Here is a 17,670-nt window from a genome sequence, read left to right as displayed (position 1 = left end):
ATTTATGTCAACTTCACGAAAAAGGCGCATTTGATGCCCAATGTGACCAAAATCGTTATTTGCCAAGAAATATTATCAAGTGTTTTTGTTTATATGTGATGTATTATTTCATGTTGTACCTAACGGTGAGCTTTGGTTATAAATTCAAATTAAAAATTCAAATTCGCAATATTTGCCTTTAGCCATGAGTACTTCTTGGCCACCAAACGCAATCATTTGCTCTTTCGACAAAATCTCGCTCGGTCAACATGTTTAATGTTGAATATTATAGAATGATGGAAATTTAGTATAGTACTCTTTGCTATCATTTTCTTGCCAAAATAGAAATGAAATAACAGTCAGTAAGGTGACAAATATTGTGTTTATGATGACGGAGTTTATAAATTCGCTGAAACTGATATCTTTAAATGTTTGGTATTGAGTTATTCTGGAGGAGGTACAGTATGTAAATTTACATGTATTTCGACATCTATAGGCCTACATGTAGACTCAACCAATTTTTTGGTATCTATTGCGTTAACAATTTTTGGATATATTTCCAAATCATATAGGGCCTATATACAGTATGTGGATACTTTACGATATGATGTCCTACAAGGAGTTATAAAAAAGTGTACGTTATGGAATTGTGTTTAGGGATCCAAAGCTGAATTAGATTAACCCTATAGTAGTCGCAGATTATCTTAAAGTCTGGCTAGTCGTGCATTGGGGCAAAATGTCCCCCCCCCCCCTTAACATCTGGGCCAAGGATCGCACGGTCACGATGAAACTTAGCACGATGATTAAAAAAAATAATCTACGCATAGCTGAATTTAACTAAATTTATTTGGTTTTATATTAATCAATTTGCTAATTGAAATTATGAATTTGGCTCTTAATCTAAAGAAAAGGCCATGAACTGCTATTTTTGTGTTCAAAGACCCTTTGCTCGTTTCTCATAAAAATGTCAAGATAAATATGCTTTCCTATTTTATTTCATCTTATTTTATTATTTTGATATGCAGTTCTTTTTTTTTCTTACTCTTTTGTGTGTTTTTGCACTGGAAATGGTGGATGATACTTTTCTGATCATAACAACCTGAAATTAATTGTTGATTTTAATCAATTAAGTACACATTTGTGAAATTGTGATACAGGGGATCTGAGATGAGCCCAGCCCCATAAAAATCCTAGCTATACGTTTTTTTCTTAAAGATGTTTATTGTTTTTCTCTCAAATTAAATTCATACAGTGCAGTTCACAAAGTAACAATTGTAAAGAATAATTCGAACAAATAACTTAAACTCTTATACATTATGCACATCATGTGATATTATTCAAAGACACTGCATCGTACTCAGATGAGTGTGACTCACAAATATCAGAGAAAAAACTTATTAAAGTATATGCGGTTGCACCTGCCCCCTCCTTACCCACCCTCCCCCCCCCCCCCCTTCCCTCCGACATACACGCAAACACCCACACTTCACACCCTCAATTTACAAACACTCACACACTTCATACGCCCTTGCATACGGTGCCCGCGTTCCATTTGAAACAATAACGAACATAATCTCGTGAGCTCTGTCGCCTCTATATATTCTCTTGTATATAAGGAAATGTTTCCATTTCCTTATATGGTTTGATATTTTACCTCGCGTTCCTGCTAAAATTTTCTCTTCACGTTCATTTTCTAACATCTTTTGTCTAATTTCATTGGGACTTGGTGGTCTTTTTTTTAGTCCTGCTGTAAAGCCCCCATCACACTTATTCGGAATCAGCAGGAATCAAGCAGAAGCTGGAAAGAAAAAATATTCAAAAAATCTAGAAATTTTTGGGAGAAACTTATGAATTCACCAAACTGGAGTTGAAATTCAGTAAATTGACCAGGTGTATCATCATACATTAGTCAAAATGAACCGCAATGGAATCAGATTGATAATTTGTGCTACGTTCTTGGACATTCTAGGGGCATTCTAAATATCCTGACTGCATTCTGAGTGCATTCGAAATATTTTTGTCATTTCTTTTGGCCGTCCCGAAGGTTTTGGTCATGTTCAAAACATTCGAGGGATATTTTCGAACGGTGTTCGAAGTAGATTTAAATGACCAACTGGTGGTCAAACAATAGTCCTTTCATTCAGGCCAATTCTGCTTGATTCGGAATAAGTGTGATGGGGGCTTAAGCAAAGATCATATATTTTATTAAATGAATAATGTGATTTATTATCTGTTTCTTCCCTATATTAGCATGCTTAACACCCACCTGGCATTTTTTATTTCATATATATTGAATAAGTTACCACAATCTATCCATAAGTCTGAAGTCTCTCGTCTTTTCACATGTAAAAACAGATGCTCGTAAGTTTCTTCAGTATTCTCACAAAATGAACATTCACTATCTGAGGAAATTTTGAATAAGTGTAGATATTTTTCGTGTATATTAGTTCATAAGCCTATACTGCTTAGAGTACATTTTCTGGGTCTTGAAAATATAGCATGGATATCTTTTTCGGAGTAATTATATTTCTTCTCTATATTAGTAAACGCATACGATTTTCAAATTTAATACTTAAAAGTGCCTTGTATACTTTCTTGGATGTCACGTTTGGTAAACTGTTAGTCTTAACATTAAATATAAATTCTATAATTAGACCAGTGTCTTCACAGTTGTCTTTTTTCTTCAAAAGGTTTTTCCATGTTGTCGGAATATTTTCAAAAACTTTATAAACTTCATCTATTTCATTTCCATCTAACCGCATTCTCACAAAGTCTCTAGGAGATTTGATGTTGCCTTCCCTGTCAACAATATAATGTAATTTATATATTTTTAAGAAATAAGTTTTCATCAAAGAGCATTTGACCATTTAGTCGAATAAGTTTGTTGTTAAAAAATATCTCATTTCTTTTAGATGTTTCTTTTTTAAGAAGTACTTCTTTGGTAGCGGCCCAAATTTCCAATATATCCATATAAAATTTTGGTAATGATATTTTACAAATATTCAGTGAAGTATTAGTGAATAATAACAAAAGGCCTCCTACATCACGGGTTCCATATATAAAAAAAACTTTTCCATCCTATTCTGAAATCTCCTGTCAAAAGCCTTTTCAGCCACATGACTCTTTGTGCATATACAAATAAATAACAAAGTTGTATTTTGCCCATCAGGGTGAGATCTCTTTGCTTCCACCATATTGATAATTTTTTTATTTTACTTAAAATCTCTTTGTAATTAGCATTTTCCTGAATTTCTACATCTAATGAAAAAGTTATTCCCAATATTTTGATAGCTTCAACTAATTTACCAAAGGGAACTTCAATACTTTTTTTAGGCGGGGACATCCCGATAGTCCGCGGGTCCAATTGTCCGCGGGTCCGTTAGTCCGACAGTCCGCTGTGTGTGTAAAATTATGATCAGGATATATCAAATTTCATCGAGAGGTCCAAACGTCAAATGATACGAGACCATGGGGTTCTATCAGGCGCGGATCCAGGGGGGCCAAGCCTCACCCCCCCCCCCCCCCGCTCAAAAAAAAAAGACATAGGAGGAAGAGGGGGGAAAGAAAGAGAAGAAAACAAAGAGAGGAAACGGGGGAAAAGAGAAGGAAAAGAAGAGATATAGGAAGAGGGGGAAGGGAGAGAAGAAAAGAGAGAGGAAGATGGGCAAAGAAGAGAATAAAAAAGAGAGAGGAAGAGGGGGAAAGGAAGAGAAGAAAAAAAGAGAAAAGAAAAAACAGGGGAAGGAAAAAAAAAGGGGGAAAGAAGATGAAATAGAGAGGAAGTGGGGAAAGGAAGAGAAGAAAAGAAAAGAGGAAGGAAAAGTGGAAAAAGAAGAAGAAAAAGAGAGGAAGGAAGAGAAGGAAAAAAAGAGAGGAAGATGGGAAGAAAGAAAAGAGAGAGAGAGGAGGAGGGAAAAGAAGAGAAGACGAAAAAGAGAGAGGAAGAGGGGGAAGAAAGAGAGAGAGAGAAGGAAAAGAGAAAGAAAGAAAAGGAGATGGGAAAAGAAAGAGGGAGATGTTGACCGGGACTTCAGTTCGATTTGATGTTCGAACTAGGCGGCTCCAAAATGACGTTCAAACTACGGGGCGCCGAAGTGATGTTTGAACAAGGGGGGGGGGGGGCAAATTAATGTTCGAACTAGGAGGGGGCGTCAAATTAATGTTCAAAGTAGGGGCGCCAAATTGATGTTCGAACTAGGTGGGGGCGCCAACTTGGTGTTTGAACTAGGGGAGCGCTAATTTGTTTGACCATAAAGCGACAAATACATTTTTCAGAGGGGGGAGGGCAAAGTTATATTTCACTTGGGGGGCGCCAAATTCATGTTCAACTGAGGGCGCAAAATTGACCTTGAACTTAGGGGGCTCCATGCAAATTCATGTTTGCTCGTATTGCCTGTTTATAGTGAAATACATGTCCTGCCCAAAAAGGTTAAATTAATGCGGCTGAATTAAAATATCCCGTTTTTACGATATAGACAAAAACAATGTGCTCGAGTTTGAAGTCTGTTTAGCGAGATAGGTATCCTGTTCAGGGTCACAAAAAAGGGTTAATAACAAATTCAGATCGCGCTACGCGCTCGCAGTATTTTATTAGTGAGGTGTGTATCCTCTCCATCGATCCCACGTAGTCGATGTTAGTGTTTTTTAGGTCAATATATATAGGCGGATCCCGGGGGCAAAGTTCTTGCCCTCACCATGGTGGTGCAAAAACGGGAAAGAAAATAAAAGAAGAGAAAAAGAAAAACAATTAGAATAGGAATTAGACCTTAAAAGAGTCCTTCTTAAGTCATTATATAAAAAAAATTGTTCAGTTATATAAGCATCCCGACCTCACAGTTTTTATGCGAACGAGAAGCGCAAGCTGAAAATATTTGATATTCTAACTTGACAACTGAAAATGTCCTTTTCATTTCATCATTATAAAAGTCTTCAGCTAGCGCTTCGCGCTCGCATTTATTTCTTAAAATTAGATATGCATCGGGTTCATCATAACAACTACTAACATAGGCGGATCTAGGGGGGGCCCGATTTCAGGTGTCTCGATTGTCAAACATGAAGGCCTATGAGCTAGCGCTGTGCGCTCGCATTTTGATTGGTGAGTTGTGCATACCTATATAATAATTCTATAACAAACTACTTTAAAATCCCCCATCTATGACAGTTCATTAAAAAATTCGGATATCGATTTGCGCTCGCATTATTTGTTAAACATATATCAACCCATGAATCCTATTCATGATTACAAAAAAAAACTGAAAATATCCAGTTTTCAGGCCTCATGCACTGTCAACAAATTTCACGCACTCATTGGGCTTTTTAGATAAATTCATAATAACTAAATTGTCCCTCTTTCAGAAAAAAATATCGACAAGTTTCATATCGCGCTTAGGAAGAGGAATAGAAAGATAGTCGTCACTTTCATATGATGACAAAATGTCCTTAGGCCTAGAATGTCCCGATCTTAGGTTAAAATAATAATAAATATCAGCTCGCGCTTAGCGCTCGCATCATTTATTAAGTGCTATCCACTTCACAATTTCCCTATATATACAGTGATCTAAATAGTGCTTGAATTGACCGTTTACATATCGGAATTTAAAATATTATTTTCAGCTCGCGCTCCGCGCTCGCATTATTGATTTTCATGATGAAAAATGAAATGTATTCCGAATGCCAAGATTCGGTCTAACACTAAAACACGCGCATGCATGTTTATTGAGATACGCAGCTTGATCTTATTCAAAACGTGCTAAAATTATCGAGTTTCAGATCAGAATATCAAAAAAAATTTGCTCGCGCTTTGCGCTCGCATTGTTGATGTAGGAAGATACCAAATTACCCATCCCTTTTCATGATTGACAAAACATGTATAGAGTGTTCCTTTTTGGGGTTTGAAATGTCATTTTTTAGGTTGGAATATTAAGCTTTGAGGATAAATTACATTAAAAAAAATCAGATCGCGCTTCGCGTTCACACTATATATTTAAGCCTTGTGAGATACCTCAGTGTGTTTTTAAGAATAAAATCTCAGATTTTCTTAAATTCTACCCCCAATTGTATCTATTTTTTATCTTGGTGCCCTTTACAAAAGTTCAACAAGCCCCCCCCCCCCCGTGCACCCCTGCTAAATAAATCACAGCTACGCCACTGATGAGGAGATTGAGTCGATTGTTTCGAGATTGCATTATTCCCAAGAGGTTATCATTAATATTATTGAAGGCTATTGTAAAACAACTAGTAAAGAAATTACAGCTCCCGTTCACATAATATTCTAGTAGGGCCTACTCTGGTGAGAAGTTAAGCCAGATTGAAACCCCAAAAATCACTCGCGCTTCGCGCTCGCATTGATATTACATTATGTAAAGGATTTTTTAAGAACACATTAAAAAAGTGGTCTTCAATTGCTTTTTTTCATGTGATTATTTGATAAGATAATTCAAAATGCATTTTAGGCACTTAAGTTTGCCTGACCGGGAGGGAAAGGCGCCATTTTCTCGAAAAGTACACAAGGGCGCCAAAAATCAGGTCAAATTTGGGCCCCCTCCCCACGAGATCCTGGATTCTATAACAATAACCCAGTTAGGGTAATCACCCCCTGACGGCTGACAACTACTTCAAGGAAAATATTATCTCCAGATTTTTTTACCGCCATGCAGGGACTGTTACCCCCCCCCCCGGAAATTTATCCTCCAGACAATTACCTCGGATAATTACCCCTAGTACGGAGCCTTTAAAATGCCATCGACGTGACGACATGGCGGAATACTTTATCTTGTCATGTCTACTAAATAAGATTATTATTTAGACATGGCGATATATTCTATCTTGCCAAGTCGATATGTCGGGGGATATTCTTCTAGTGGTAGCGATGACGACAGAAAGGATGATGGTGTTGAAGGTAACGATCGATGATAATGATAACGAAAGTGATTGTGGTGGTGGTATAAGGCGATGAAGATGGTGGTACGTGGTTTAGATTGTGATAAAGACAGAATAGTGGCCGCGGAACGGTTTTCAAAGAGAGGGGGGGCGGACCATGCAAAAAATCACAATTATATGGTCATTTTTACGTATTGGTACACGGTTTTGGAGAAAAAAAAGTGCCCCCCCCCCCCGCTTCCGCGGCCCCTGCATAATGATGATGATAGTGGCAGTGATGGGGATGATGATGTGGTGAAGATGGTGATGGTGTTGGTGAAGATTATGATGGTGGGGATGGTGATTGTGGTGGTGATGGTCAGCGGCGTAACAGGGGTCAGTGGCCAGGGGGGGGGGGGGGGGCAAGAGCCAAACATTTCCCGGTCATATCATGGTATGAACAGGCGTAATGGTGTAATGAGCCGACTATTTTGAGAGGCCAGATATTGCGTATCGGGCAGAATTTATCTTTTAAAAAAGTTTTGAGCGAGCGATGCGAGCGAGCAAAAATGTTGACCTTTTTAATACAAAAATCCAATTTTGTGATAGATGTTGACATGATATCCAGAGAATTATATTTCACTCTTCTCTCTAGATTCATCTTTTGTGGTCTGTACGCCACTGTGAACACGATTCTTTGCGGCAGTAGCGTGAAGAGTATTAAAAAATAAAAACAAAAAACACGAGGGGTGCAGTATAGCACATGTGCTAAAAAGCTGCTTTATATAAGTCCCGAGCGAGCAAAGCGAGCGAGAATCTAACTTTGAGCTATTTTTTACATTATATTCAGTAAATAAAATCATATCCTACACTTTTCTTTCCTCCTTTTTTGGGGGCCATGTCCCAACCCTTCCATACGCAGTGCTGTGCGGTTGGGGTCCGGGGCGGAGCCCCCGGAACTTCTTGATATCAAAGCCATTTAAACCTCGAAGATTGCCGCTATTTTAATCAAATCGCGTTCATATACAGACTATAGCTTTTACACAACACATTTATTCAACCCAGTTGCGTAATGAACCAAATATTTTGAGGGCAAAACATAGCAATGTGGGAAAAAATTGCAAAAAGTCGCCAGCGTGCAAAGCGAGCTGGAAAAAAAATTGCCTATTGAAATTAAATTCTAATTATGTGACAGATTTTTCCATTATATTCAGCAAATAACACATTTTATTGTTTCCATTCATTTCATTATACGTTGTCTCTTATATTTTCTTTTTTTCCCTCTTGGGTGTGGAACATGACCCCCCCCCCCCCCCTGCGCGCCTGTATGCCAGTGATTGAACGGGGGGGGGTGTTATATAGCCATTTGAAGGTTATAAATGAAGAGCTCCTACTGCGTGGGGTCTGGAGCAAAGCCCCGGTAGCTTATTTGCATAAAATTTAGCAAGCTTATAGCACAATATTGTATGCAGTCCATCTTTCTTCACGCTCTTTAATTTCAATCATCGGCAGCCAGGTCGTGTTATTATTATTTTTTCTTGTCCCTTTTCTTTGTTTTCCAATTAATAGCTTTTGATTAATTACATTCTACCTTCGTTTCCCGCTATTGTTTGCCATTTTGTCGTCTTTTAAATTATTTCCCACCGTGCTATTGCATTACATAGTCCTATTTCGGAATGATTTGTTCTTTCTCAAATGTTCTTCTTTCGTACATTTTCCCGCTTTCCTTCCTTTTCCATTAAAAAAAAGTTTTTTTCTTCGTTTTCTTTTCACTTTTCCCTTTCCATTTCCTCCTTTCCTTTTCCCCATTCCTTCCCCTTTCCTTTTCTTTCTCCCTCCTCTTTATCTTTTTCCCGTTTTTCTTTTATGTTCCCGGTGAAATCCGCCAGGGGGCAGATTGCCCCCCTGCACCCCCCCCCCCCCCGCCTGTTACGCCACTGTGCTGTCAGTATGATATATTTTATACACAAATACAAAAATGAAAATACCGAAATCGCTGTTTAAAACATTTTTTGGTTTATCTATGTTTTTATCAAAATAACAGGGGTCGGTGGCCAGGGGGAGGGGGCAAGAGCCAAAAAATGTCCGGTCATATCATGGTATGAACAAGCCTAAAGGTGTAATGAGGCGACAATTTTAAGAGGGCCAGATATTGCGTATCAGGCAGAATTTATCATTCAAATAAAGTTGCGAGTGAGCGAAGGGAGCGAGCAATTTTTTAAAAACATTTTTAATACAAAAATCAAATTTTGTGATATCCAGAGAATAATATATTTCACCCTTCTCTCTTTCCATTCCTTTTTCTTTGTGGTCTGTACGCCACTGTGAACAAGACTCTTTGCGGCAGTAGCGTGAAGAGTAAAAAAGCAAAACAAAACGAGGGGCGCTGCTTAAGATAAGTTCCGAGGGAGCGAAGTGAGCGAGAAAAAATAACCTTTTCATGAGAATCTAACATTGACATTCATATCCTAAACTTTTCCTTTGCGTTCCTTTCCTCCTTGTTATTTGTTCTTAGTTGTAGAACTTTTGGGGGCCATGTTCCAACCCTACCATACTCATATACGACAGTGCTATGCGGTTGGTGTCCAGGGCGGAGCCCCCTGAACTTTTTTATATCAAAGCCATTTAAACCTCGCAAATTGCCGCTATTTTAAATCAAATATCGCGGGTATATACAGAATATAGCTTTTACACAACATAATTATTCAACCCAATTGCGTAATGAACCAAATATTTTGAGGGGGCACAACATAGCAATGTGGGAATATTTGTTAAAAAAAGATTGCCTATTGAAATTAAATTCTAATTATGTGATAGATTTTTTTTATTTCAGCAAATAACACAGTTCATTGTTTCCATTCATGTCATTATACGCTGTCTCCAATATTTCTTTTATTTCCTCTTGGGTGTGGAACCAAGACCCCCCACGCCTGTACGCCAGTGATTGAACGTAAAGCTGTAGGGAGGGTCCTTATAGGGGGAAGCTATAGAGCCATTTGAAGGTTATAGATGAAGAGCCCCTACTGCGTTGGGTCTGGGGCAAAGCCCCGGTAGCTTATTTGCATAAAATTTAGCAAGCTTATAGCACAATGTTGTATGCAGTCTATCCTTCTTCCCGCTCTTTATTTTCAATCCTCGGCAGCGCGGTCGTGTTATTAAGTTTTTTTTCTTATCCCTTTTCTTCGTTTTCCAATTTACCTTTTTGGCTAATTCCATTCTGACTTCATTTCCCGCTATTGTTTGCCATTTTGTCATCTTTTAATTTATTTTCCATCATGCTATTGCATTACATAGTCCTATTTCGGAATAATTTGTTCTTTCTCAAATATTCTTCTTTCGTTCCTTTTCCCGCTTTTCTTCTTTCCTTTTCCGTTTAAAAAATATTTTATCTTCGTTTTCGTTTCACTTTTCCCTTTCCTTTTCCTCCTTTCCTTTTCTCCTTTCCCTTTCTTTCTTTCTCCCTCCCTTTTCTCTTTTTTCCTGTTTTTTTTTTATTTCCTCGGTGAAATCCACCACTTTTTTTTCTGGAGGAAATGCTTCCATTCAGTGGCGTAACAGGCGGGGGGGGGCAGGGGAGCAAGCTCAGCCCCCCGCATGTTACGCCACTGAATTGAAGCATTTCCTCCAGAAAAAAAAGAAACTGCAATAAAGCATCTCATGAAACAATAAAAAGAAATCTAAACTTGACGCAAAAACGCAGTCACCTATAGGCCTGTGCAGTAGTAAAAAAAAAAAAGATGCCCTGTATTGCATTATGAATATATAAATGGAATTTTGAATTGCATTTTTGTCATATCATTCGAAACATTGTAATCCAGGGGAGGATCCAGAATTTTCCAAGGGGGCATTTTTGTACAAAAAACACCCCCCCCCCTAAAAAAAGTCTTCACTCCCAAGTAATGGTGATTTATGTCAGAAAAAAAATTGACAAGTAAAAAAAAGGTCCTCACTTGCGTATATATTACCCTATTTGTTATGGCTCTCAGGCGGAGGGGGGGGGGGGACACGGGACGGATGTGCACCTAAAATAGATCCGCTAATGAAATTGTAATCACTTTGATCGGTCAGGATTCGGTTACATTCATGTGACTGTCTCAAAGATTATATATAATATTTGAAAAATATATATATATTCTTCAACGTTTTACTTGGTTTCTAAAACTGTCGAGCAAAAAGTGATATTTTTTTCAATTGTCATGAAAATACAAATCGGCCTACAAAGTTTTTGTTAAACATGCATGTTCCTAAGAGATACATTTAAATACCGACTTTTCCCTGGGGATTTGTAAAAGAAGATGAAAGAAGTCAGCATGCGTGTGTTCTTAAAAAGGCTCCATATTTCTTTTCAAAAACTTAAGTTGCACTAAGATACTGTACGAATAACGAGATAAAGGACTGTAAAAGTAGAGTATAAGAGGATTACATCGATCAAGTAAGTCGCTTCATAGCTCTTGTTTTTACAGTCAGTTTGAAGGTTGTTTGCATCTTAAAAGCCATGAATCCTTCGTTCATTTTTCTGGGAATAAAAGTGAGCTTTGGTTTCGTTTGGTGCATATCCAAAAAGGGTGAAATATAGTTTATCCAAAGCAAAATTTGTAAAGAACATTCGGGAGAACATTTAAATTAGAAATATACTCTTACTCTTGCACGAATATACACTCGTTAATATATTTCAAGGACTTTTAATAATTGGTAGCGTCTATTTTTTAGAGACCAATTTCCTGTACTGCATTTTGTGTCATTTAAAGAAATGTCACGCAATAATGGGTAATGGTTGACAACTTTTCTTCTGTATCTCGCCCATTTGACATGTGAAGGACGATCTCAGCTTATCAAAAAAAAGTTCTATCATCGTAAATACTACACTTAAAATATTGCATCATTCCATGCTACTCATTTATGGAACAGAGAGCGTAGGTCTATAATCTTTCGCTAGCTATATATAAGCCATGTCACCAAAATATGTATTTAAAGGAAAGACGTAGAGCTCTGGGAAATGCTTCATTTAATCATGGCCACTTCTTCTTACAATACTCAGTCATACTCGACGGACATAGTTTTAAGTGATGGCCAAAATACCACTCCTCATTCTCTTGATCTGTCTGGAATTAATCCAGAAGACCTAAGAAGCCTTATCTTCTCCGCCATTTTTTTCGCTCTCATCGTGATAGCCAACATTATCAGCCTTGGAGCATTCATGGTTGAGAAACGCCTCCGTACCTATAATAACTACTTCATCATCAACCTCACCATACTTGATTTGCTGGTTGGAATTGGATTGGGGGCTGTGATAGAGCATTCTTATATTAACCGCTATCCATTTTCTCAAAATGTCTGTAAGATCATGACGGGAATCTTCAATGGAATCGTCAATGCTTCTAACATCACCGTGGTTGTGATCTGCGCTGATCGACACCAAGCTATCTACGATCCCATTAACCATTTCATCTCTAGGTCAAAGCGCAAGGCCATCATTATCAACTCCTTACCGTGGGTAATTGGACTGTCCTTCTGGATTGGGTATGTCACTGTGTGGGAGTTCGTCGTCGATTTCGACAACGGACCACACTGTCTCCAGCTGTACGTAAAAAACCCCATCACGAATGTCGTCCAGATTGTGGCCATGTTCTTTCTGCCTCTTGCCGTTATCGCCGTTCTGTACTTCAGAATCTATAAAAAGATCCGAAAGACGGTTAGGAGAAGGGGGAAGACCAAGAGGTCGGACGGGTTAACAGACACCAACCTTTCCACCACAGATGTGTCAGGTGTTCGTGTCATTTCGAGATCGCTTGAAGTCTCCTTTGATGACATCGCAGAACCAAGAAGCAGAGACGACACCATCGTATCTCCGTCAAACGATGAAGGCAAGATTGGAGATCGCAGCCAAGAATTATCGGTAAGAAATCTAACATCACTGTTATGAATTATTTGGACTTACTCGTGAAGTTTGGTCGACGGATGTACATGAAGGTTTATTGAATACGTACATAATTATACTTTTTTTAAATGTAAATCTTTAAGTTGTCGAAAAAAAATGGGACAATCAACTCATGCCATGTTGTTAAATTGTTGACCCACTGAATCATCATAGGTTTTGAAAGGGGCTATCTATTTGTAGTAGGCAATGAGTTAAAGTCAGGAGTGGTGTCAGGATACTCTGACAGGGAAGGGGGTAAGACGATTTCAAGATGACGTAACTTTTTCTCATTAAAGGAGAATGAAACCCTTGAAACCAGCTGAATCCATATCAAAGAGAAAAATCAAAGAAACATATTGTTGAAAGTTTGAGGAAGATTGAATGAATAATAAGAAAGTTATGAGCATTTGAATATTGAGATCACTAATGCCTTGTAGATCATCCCGTTGGCAATGCGACCAAGAACTGTGATGTCACACAGGTACAACTCCCTCATTATACTTTAGTACTTATTTCACTTATATTCTCACTTTTATAGAGTCTATCCCAAGGTGAGGTGTTCTCTTTATGAGAGGACAAGTACAGAGGTTTCACAACATTATATCATTGATGAATCGTTTGTCATATGATTAGAATGAGCAAAAAGAGATGTTTTGGGGTATATTTTCAGTGTCCAAAAGGGAGAGTTGTTCATCTGTGACATAATAGATCTTGGTCGCATTGCCAATAGGAGGATCTCCATAGCATTAGTGATCTCGACATTCAAATGCTCATAACTATTTTATTGCTAGTCCTATTTTACTCAAACTTTTGTTGATCTTATTCTTTGATTTTTCTGCTTTAACAAAAGCTAACTTGCTCCAAGAGTTTCATTCTCCTTTAATCATTTTAAAGTAGGGATGTGTTATAGAGTTTTAATTAAGGTCTTACCTCTTTTTGAATTCTTCTTTCTTCCTCTCCTTCCTTTTTTTCTTCATTCCTTTTTTAAATTATCACAAGATAAAATGGGGTAGTGGTCCCCTACCCCTTTATGGCGCCGCACCTTCAACAGATTTTGAAGATTAATACTATTATCAGCGCTTCCATTATACCCACTTGATCAATGAAAAAAATACATGTACCTATTTACGAGGCCGACATCATTATCAAGCCTCGTCTCTCACGATGGCGGTCTCGCATTCTTTTAAAATGTTTTAATGAGTAATACATTTTAAACAAAAAAAATATTCATTGATCCAATGCTTGTACAATTAATCTGTTACATATTACATTTGTATATATTTTCTTCTAAACCTCTATCTGATGCATTGAATGCAGAAATAAAAACAATCAATCAATTATCCTGTCAATAATGCATAACTGTTGAGTATACTCCCCCCCCCCCTCATCTCGGTAACTTTATGTTCTTGATCTTGTACACGATATGCACGCATTGTCTTTTTGTTTTTCCTTCTATTTCTCCCATTTTTCTGATTTTGGCCATTCTTAATTTCTAAAAACAATAGACATCAACCTCAAATCGTATGGAATCGACAGCTGAAACGACGAAGGCCTTTCGAACCCTCCTCCTCATCGTCATCGCTTTCGTAGTCACGTGGATTCCGGTTAGCGTTATCAATGTGATCTACAGCTTCGAACCTCGACTCGTTTTGCCAGGTCTACCAATCGAAGCTTTTACAACCATCCTCAACCTGCAGTACGGGAACAGCCTCTTGAACCCTCTCTCCTATGCCATGTCTCAACCTCTATTTCGAGAAACCATCGTTAGGATGTTCACCTGTAGGAGTTGTAGAAGATTATCGCGAGCTAACTAAACTTGTACTCCGATACTGCGTTTTCCCCCTTATGGACATCCTCTCCACTTTCGTTTTAATTCATTTATATTGCAACCAGTGGCGTATAGATCGGAGGCTTGGGGCGCTTGTCCCCCCCCCAAAAAAAAAAAAAAATCACGACCAAGAAAAAAAAGCAGAAAAGGGAAGAAAAGGAAGAGAGAAGGCTGAGATATGATATTATTTTCTGAATATTATATTTGTAATACAAATTTCGAAATTTTCCTCGCTCGCTCTCAACTTTGAATAACTTTTGCCCAATACGTCGTGTCTGGCCCCCTCAAATTTTTTTGCTCATTACGCCACTGATCGCAACTACTTAGAGCCACTTTATATTTATTTATTATTTATATATTTATTTTGATTTGTGACATGCCTGTATTTTCTTGCATTGGCATATGAACATTTTATTTGAAGAATTGACAAAATATACTTAGTTTTTTATAGTTCCTAGAAAATTTTCGCTTTGTCAATATTTTGTGGTATAATTATAAAAAAATTGTTAAAGGTACACAAATGAATGTTTTATTACTTTCAAGTCTACTTTGTCACAGTTCCTAGTTTGATCTTTTTTTGTGATGCTGTTCAATTCTCCGAAAACAGTGCAAAAGAGGTAAATACATTTATATTAATGACAACTTAATTCAACATGTAACTACTACACAATTTTTAGGAATAATTATAGATAAGGATTTAAAATGGAAGACACCCGTTTATGAGGTCTTAAGGAAAGTTTCTAAAACAATAGGGATAATGAGTAAACTTAAAGACATTTTACCACAAAATATTCTTCTTACATTGTATAATTCATTGATTTTTACCTTACATATCTTATTGCAATATTATTTGGGGATCCTGCAAGCAACACTTACTGAACCGCATCTTTCTTCTTCAAAAGAGAGCAGTTCGTATAATATGCCGTAAACCCTTTTTAAGTCATAGCAGACCTCTTTTCTTAAACTTAAATATACTCCCAATTTCTTTACTACATGATTTTCAATTATCTGTTTTTATGTATTCCTATTATAACAACCTTTTGCCTAATAATTTTGAAAATATTTTTCAAACCAATAAAGATATACATAGATATAATACTAGAAATTCAGCTGATACTCGTGCAATATATGGTAATTATTCTTTCTCAAACAACATATTTTTATGTAGGGTCCCATTGTTTGGAATAAGCTCCCTCAAAATATTAAACGGTGCAAAACCCTTCAAAGCTTTAAAAGAAATTCAAAAATATACTTAATGCAGAAAGTCTAATACTAATAGTAAAACTAAAATAAAATCCAATTGCATACATGTTATGTTTGTTTATTCTGTATTTCCTGACTGCATTTGTTTTCTTTAATTGTGTTGTTTTGTGTTAATTTCAGGATCACTAATTTACAAGTTCCTTGTTATTTTTCAGCGATCCTTACGCTATTCGTACGTAATACTCACTCGTGTTATAATGCATTTTATTAAAATATATATACTTCTTGATTTGTATTTTTTTTATGAAGATTGTGGTAAATAAAGTTTTAATTTCAATTTCAAGATTAATGCCTCAGTTGGCAAAGAAATTTTAACTTTGCTTAAGGTTGACGATTCTGGTCGTAATTTTCATTTGGTGAACAATAAAACAATTTGTATCGCAACTTTGTCTTGTCACGAGCAGCATAACCGGCGAGTTCCAAGATTTCGGCAGTCAGGCAGAGGCGTCGATCCCTGGGGGCAGGGGGGGGGGCGATCGCCCCACCAATGAAAATATTGGGGGGCAAACATATCGTTTTGCCCCCCCCCCCAATAATTCCGCATGCATGTGCAAAAATAAAATAAGATTGCAGTGTTACACAGAAATCAGCAAGCGAGACTGAGATACACAACTCGTTCTTTATTTAAAATCGTGCTCAAAATGTCCGTTTTTCAGATTGGAATATAAAATTTTCAGCTCGCGCTTCGCGCTTGCATCATTTATGTACCAAAACCCATACTTTTCATGATTAATTAGGAGAACAGAATGTCCCGTTCTCAGTTCTAAACCTAAAAAGAACTCCCGCTCCGATTTGCAATAATCTTTTGTTGAATATATATCTTGTACTTTATTAAAAACGTCCATTAACCTGTCAATTTTTTTCAGATCGAAATATCAAAATTTTCAGCTCGCGCTTCGCGCTCGCATCTATTGTTATTTTAGATACCCATCCTAATCATTAATACCAAAAATGAATCTTTCAGGTCAGAATATAAAGAAATTTCAGCTCGCTCTCGGTACTCGCATTATCTGTGTATATAGTGAGATATGTATCCTCCACATGAGTTACTGCTACAAACAGTCCTAAACAGGTACCATTCCTGTTTTCAGGTCAGCATTCTAAAAAATTTCAGCTCGCGTTTCGCGCTCGCATTAATTTGTTGGTGAGATATGTGTCCGAGTCTCTTTCTCATATATGTATATAATTAGGCCTGTGTGTGTGTGTGTAGGTGAGTTTGTTTGGTGTGATCGAGCACCTTTAGAAAGATTCATGATTTTGCCCCCCCCCCCCCCCAATCAGAAAAATGAGTACTTCGTGGCCACCAAATGCAATCATTCGCTCTTCATAGTCGAGATTCAATCTCGCTCGGTCACTTACTTTTAATGTTGGATACTATAAGAATGATGGAAATTTATAGTACGTACCCTTTGATATGCTGTCATTTTCTTGCCAAAATAGAAATAAATAAAACTGTCAGTAATGGGACAAATATCGAGTTAATGATGACGGAGTTTATATAAATTCGCTAAAACTGATATTTTTAAATGTTTGGTATTGAATTATTCTGAAGGAGGTAAAAAATGTAGATTTACATGTATTTCGACATCTCTAGGCCTACATGTATATTCAACCATTTTCTGTTTTCTCTTGCGTAAATAATTTTTGGATATATTTCCAAATCATATATGGCCTATATACAGTATGTGAATACTTTACGATATGATGTCCAACAAGGAGTTATAAAAAAGTGTACGTTATGGAATTTTGTTTAGGGATCCAAAGCTGAATTAAATTAACCCTATAGTAGTCTCAGATTATCTTAAAGTCTGGCTAGTCGTGCATT

The 17,670-nt window shown here is 37.2% G+C and overlaps 1 protein-coding gene across 1 annotated transcript; it reads left to right on the top strand.

Annotated features, from left to right (window-relative positions):
• Nucleotides 1–11,809: 11,809 nt before the first annotated feature.
• LOC129260313 (5-hydroxytryptamine receptor 1A-alpha-like) lies at nt 11,810–14,688 on the top strand. Its single transcript, XM_054898316.2, has 2 exons — nt 11,810–12,733; nt 14,260–14,688. Exons 1-2 carry the CDS (start codon nt 11,834–11,836, stop codon nt 14,566–14,568), a joined length of 1,209 nt encoding a protein of 402 aa, XP_054754291.2. The 5' UTR covers nt 11,810–11,833; the 3' UTR covers nt 14,569–14,688.
• The last annotated feature ends 2,982 nt before the right edge of the window (nt 14,689–17,670 follow it).

This window comes from Lytechinus pictus, chromosome 5, assembly GCF_037042905.1.
Source record: "Lytechinus pictus isolate F3 Inbred chromosome 5, Lp3.0, whole genome shotgun sequence".
Classification (NCBI taxonomy): Eukaryota; Metazoa; Echinodermata; class Echinoidea; order Temnopleuroida; family Toxopneustidae; genus Lytechinus; species Lytechinus pictus.
Note: the sequence above shows the minus strand (reverse complement) of the source record. Positions and strands in the feature narration are given on the sequence as shown.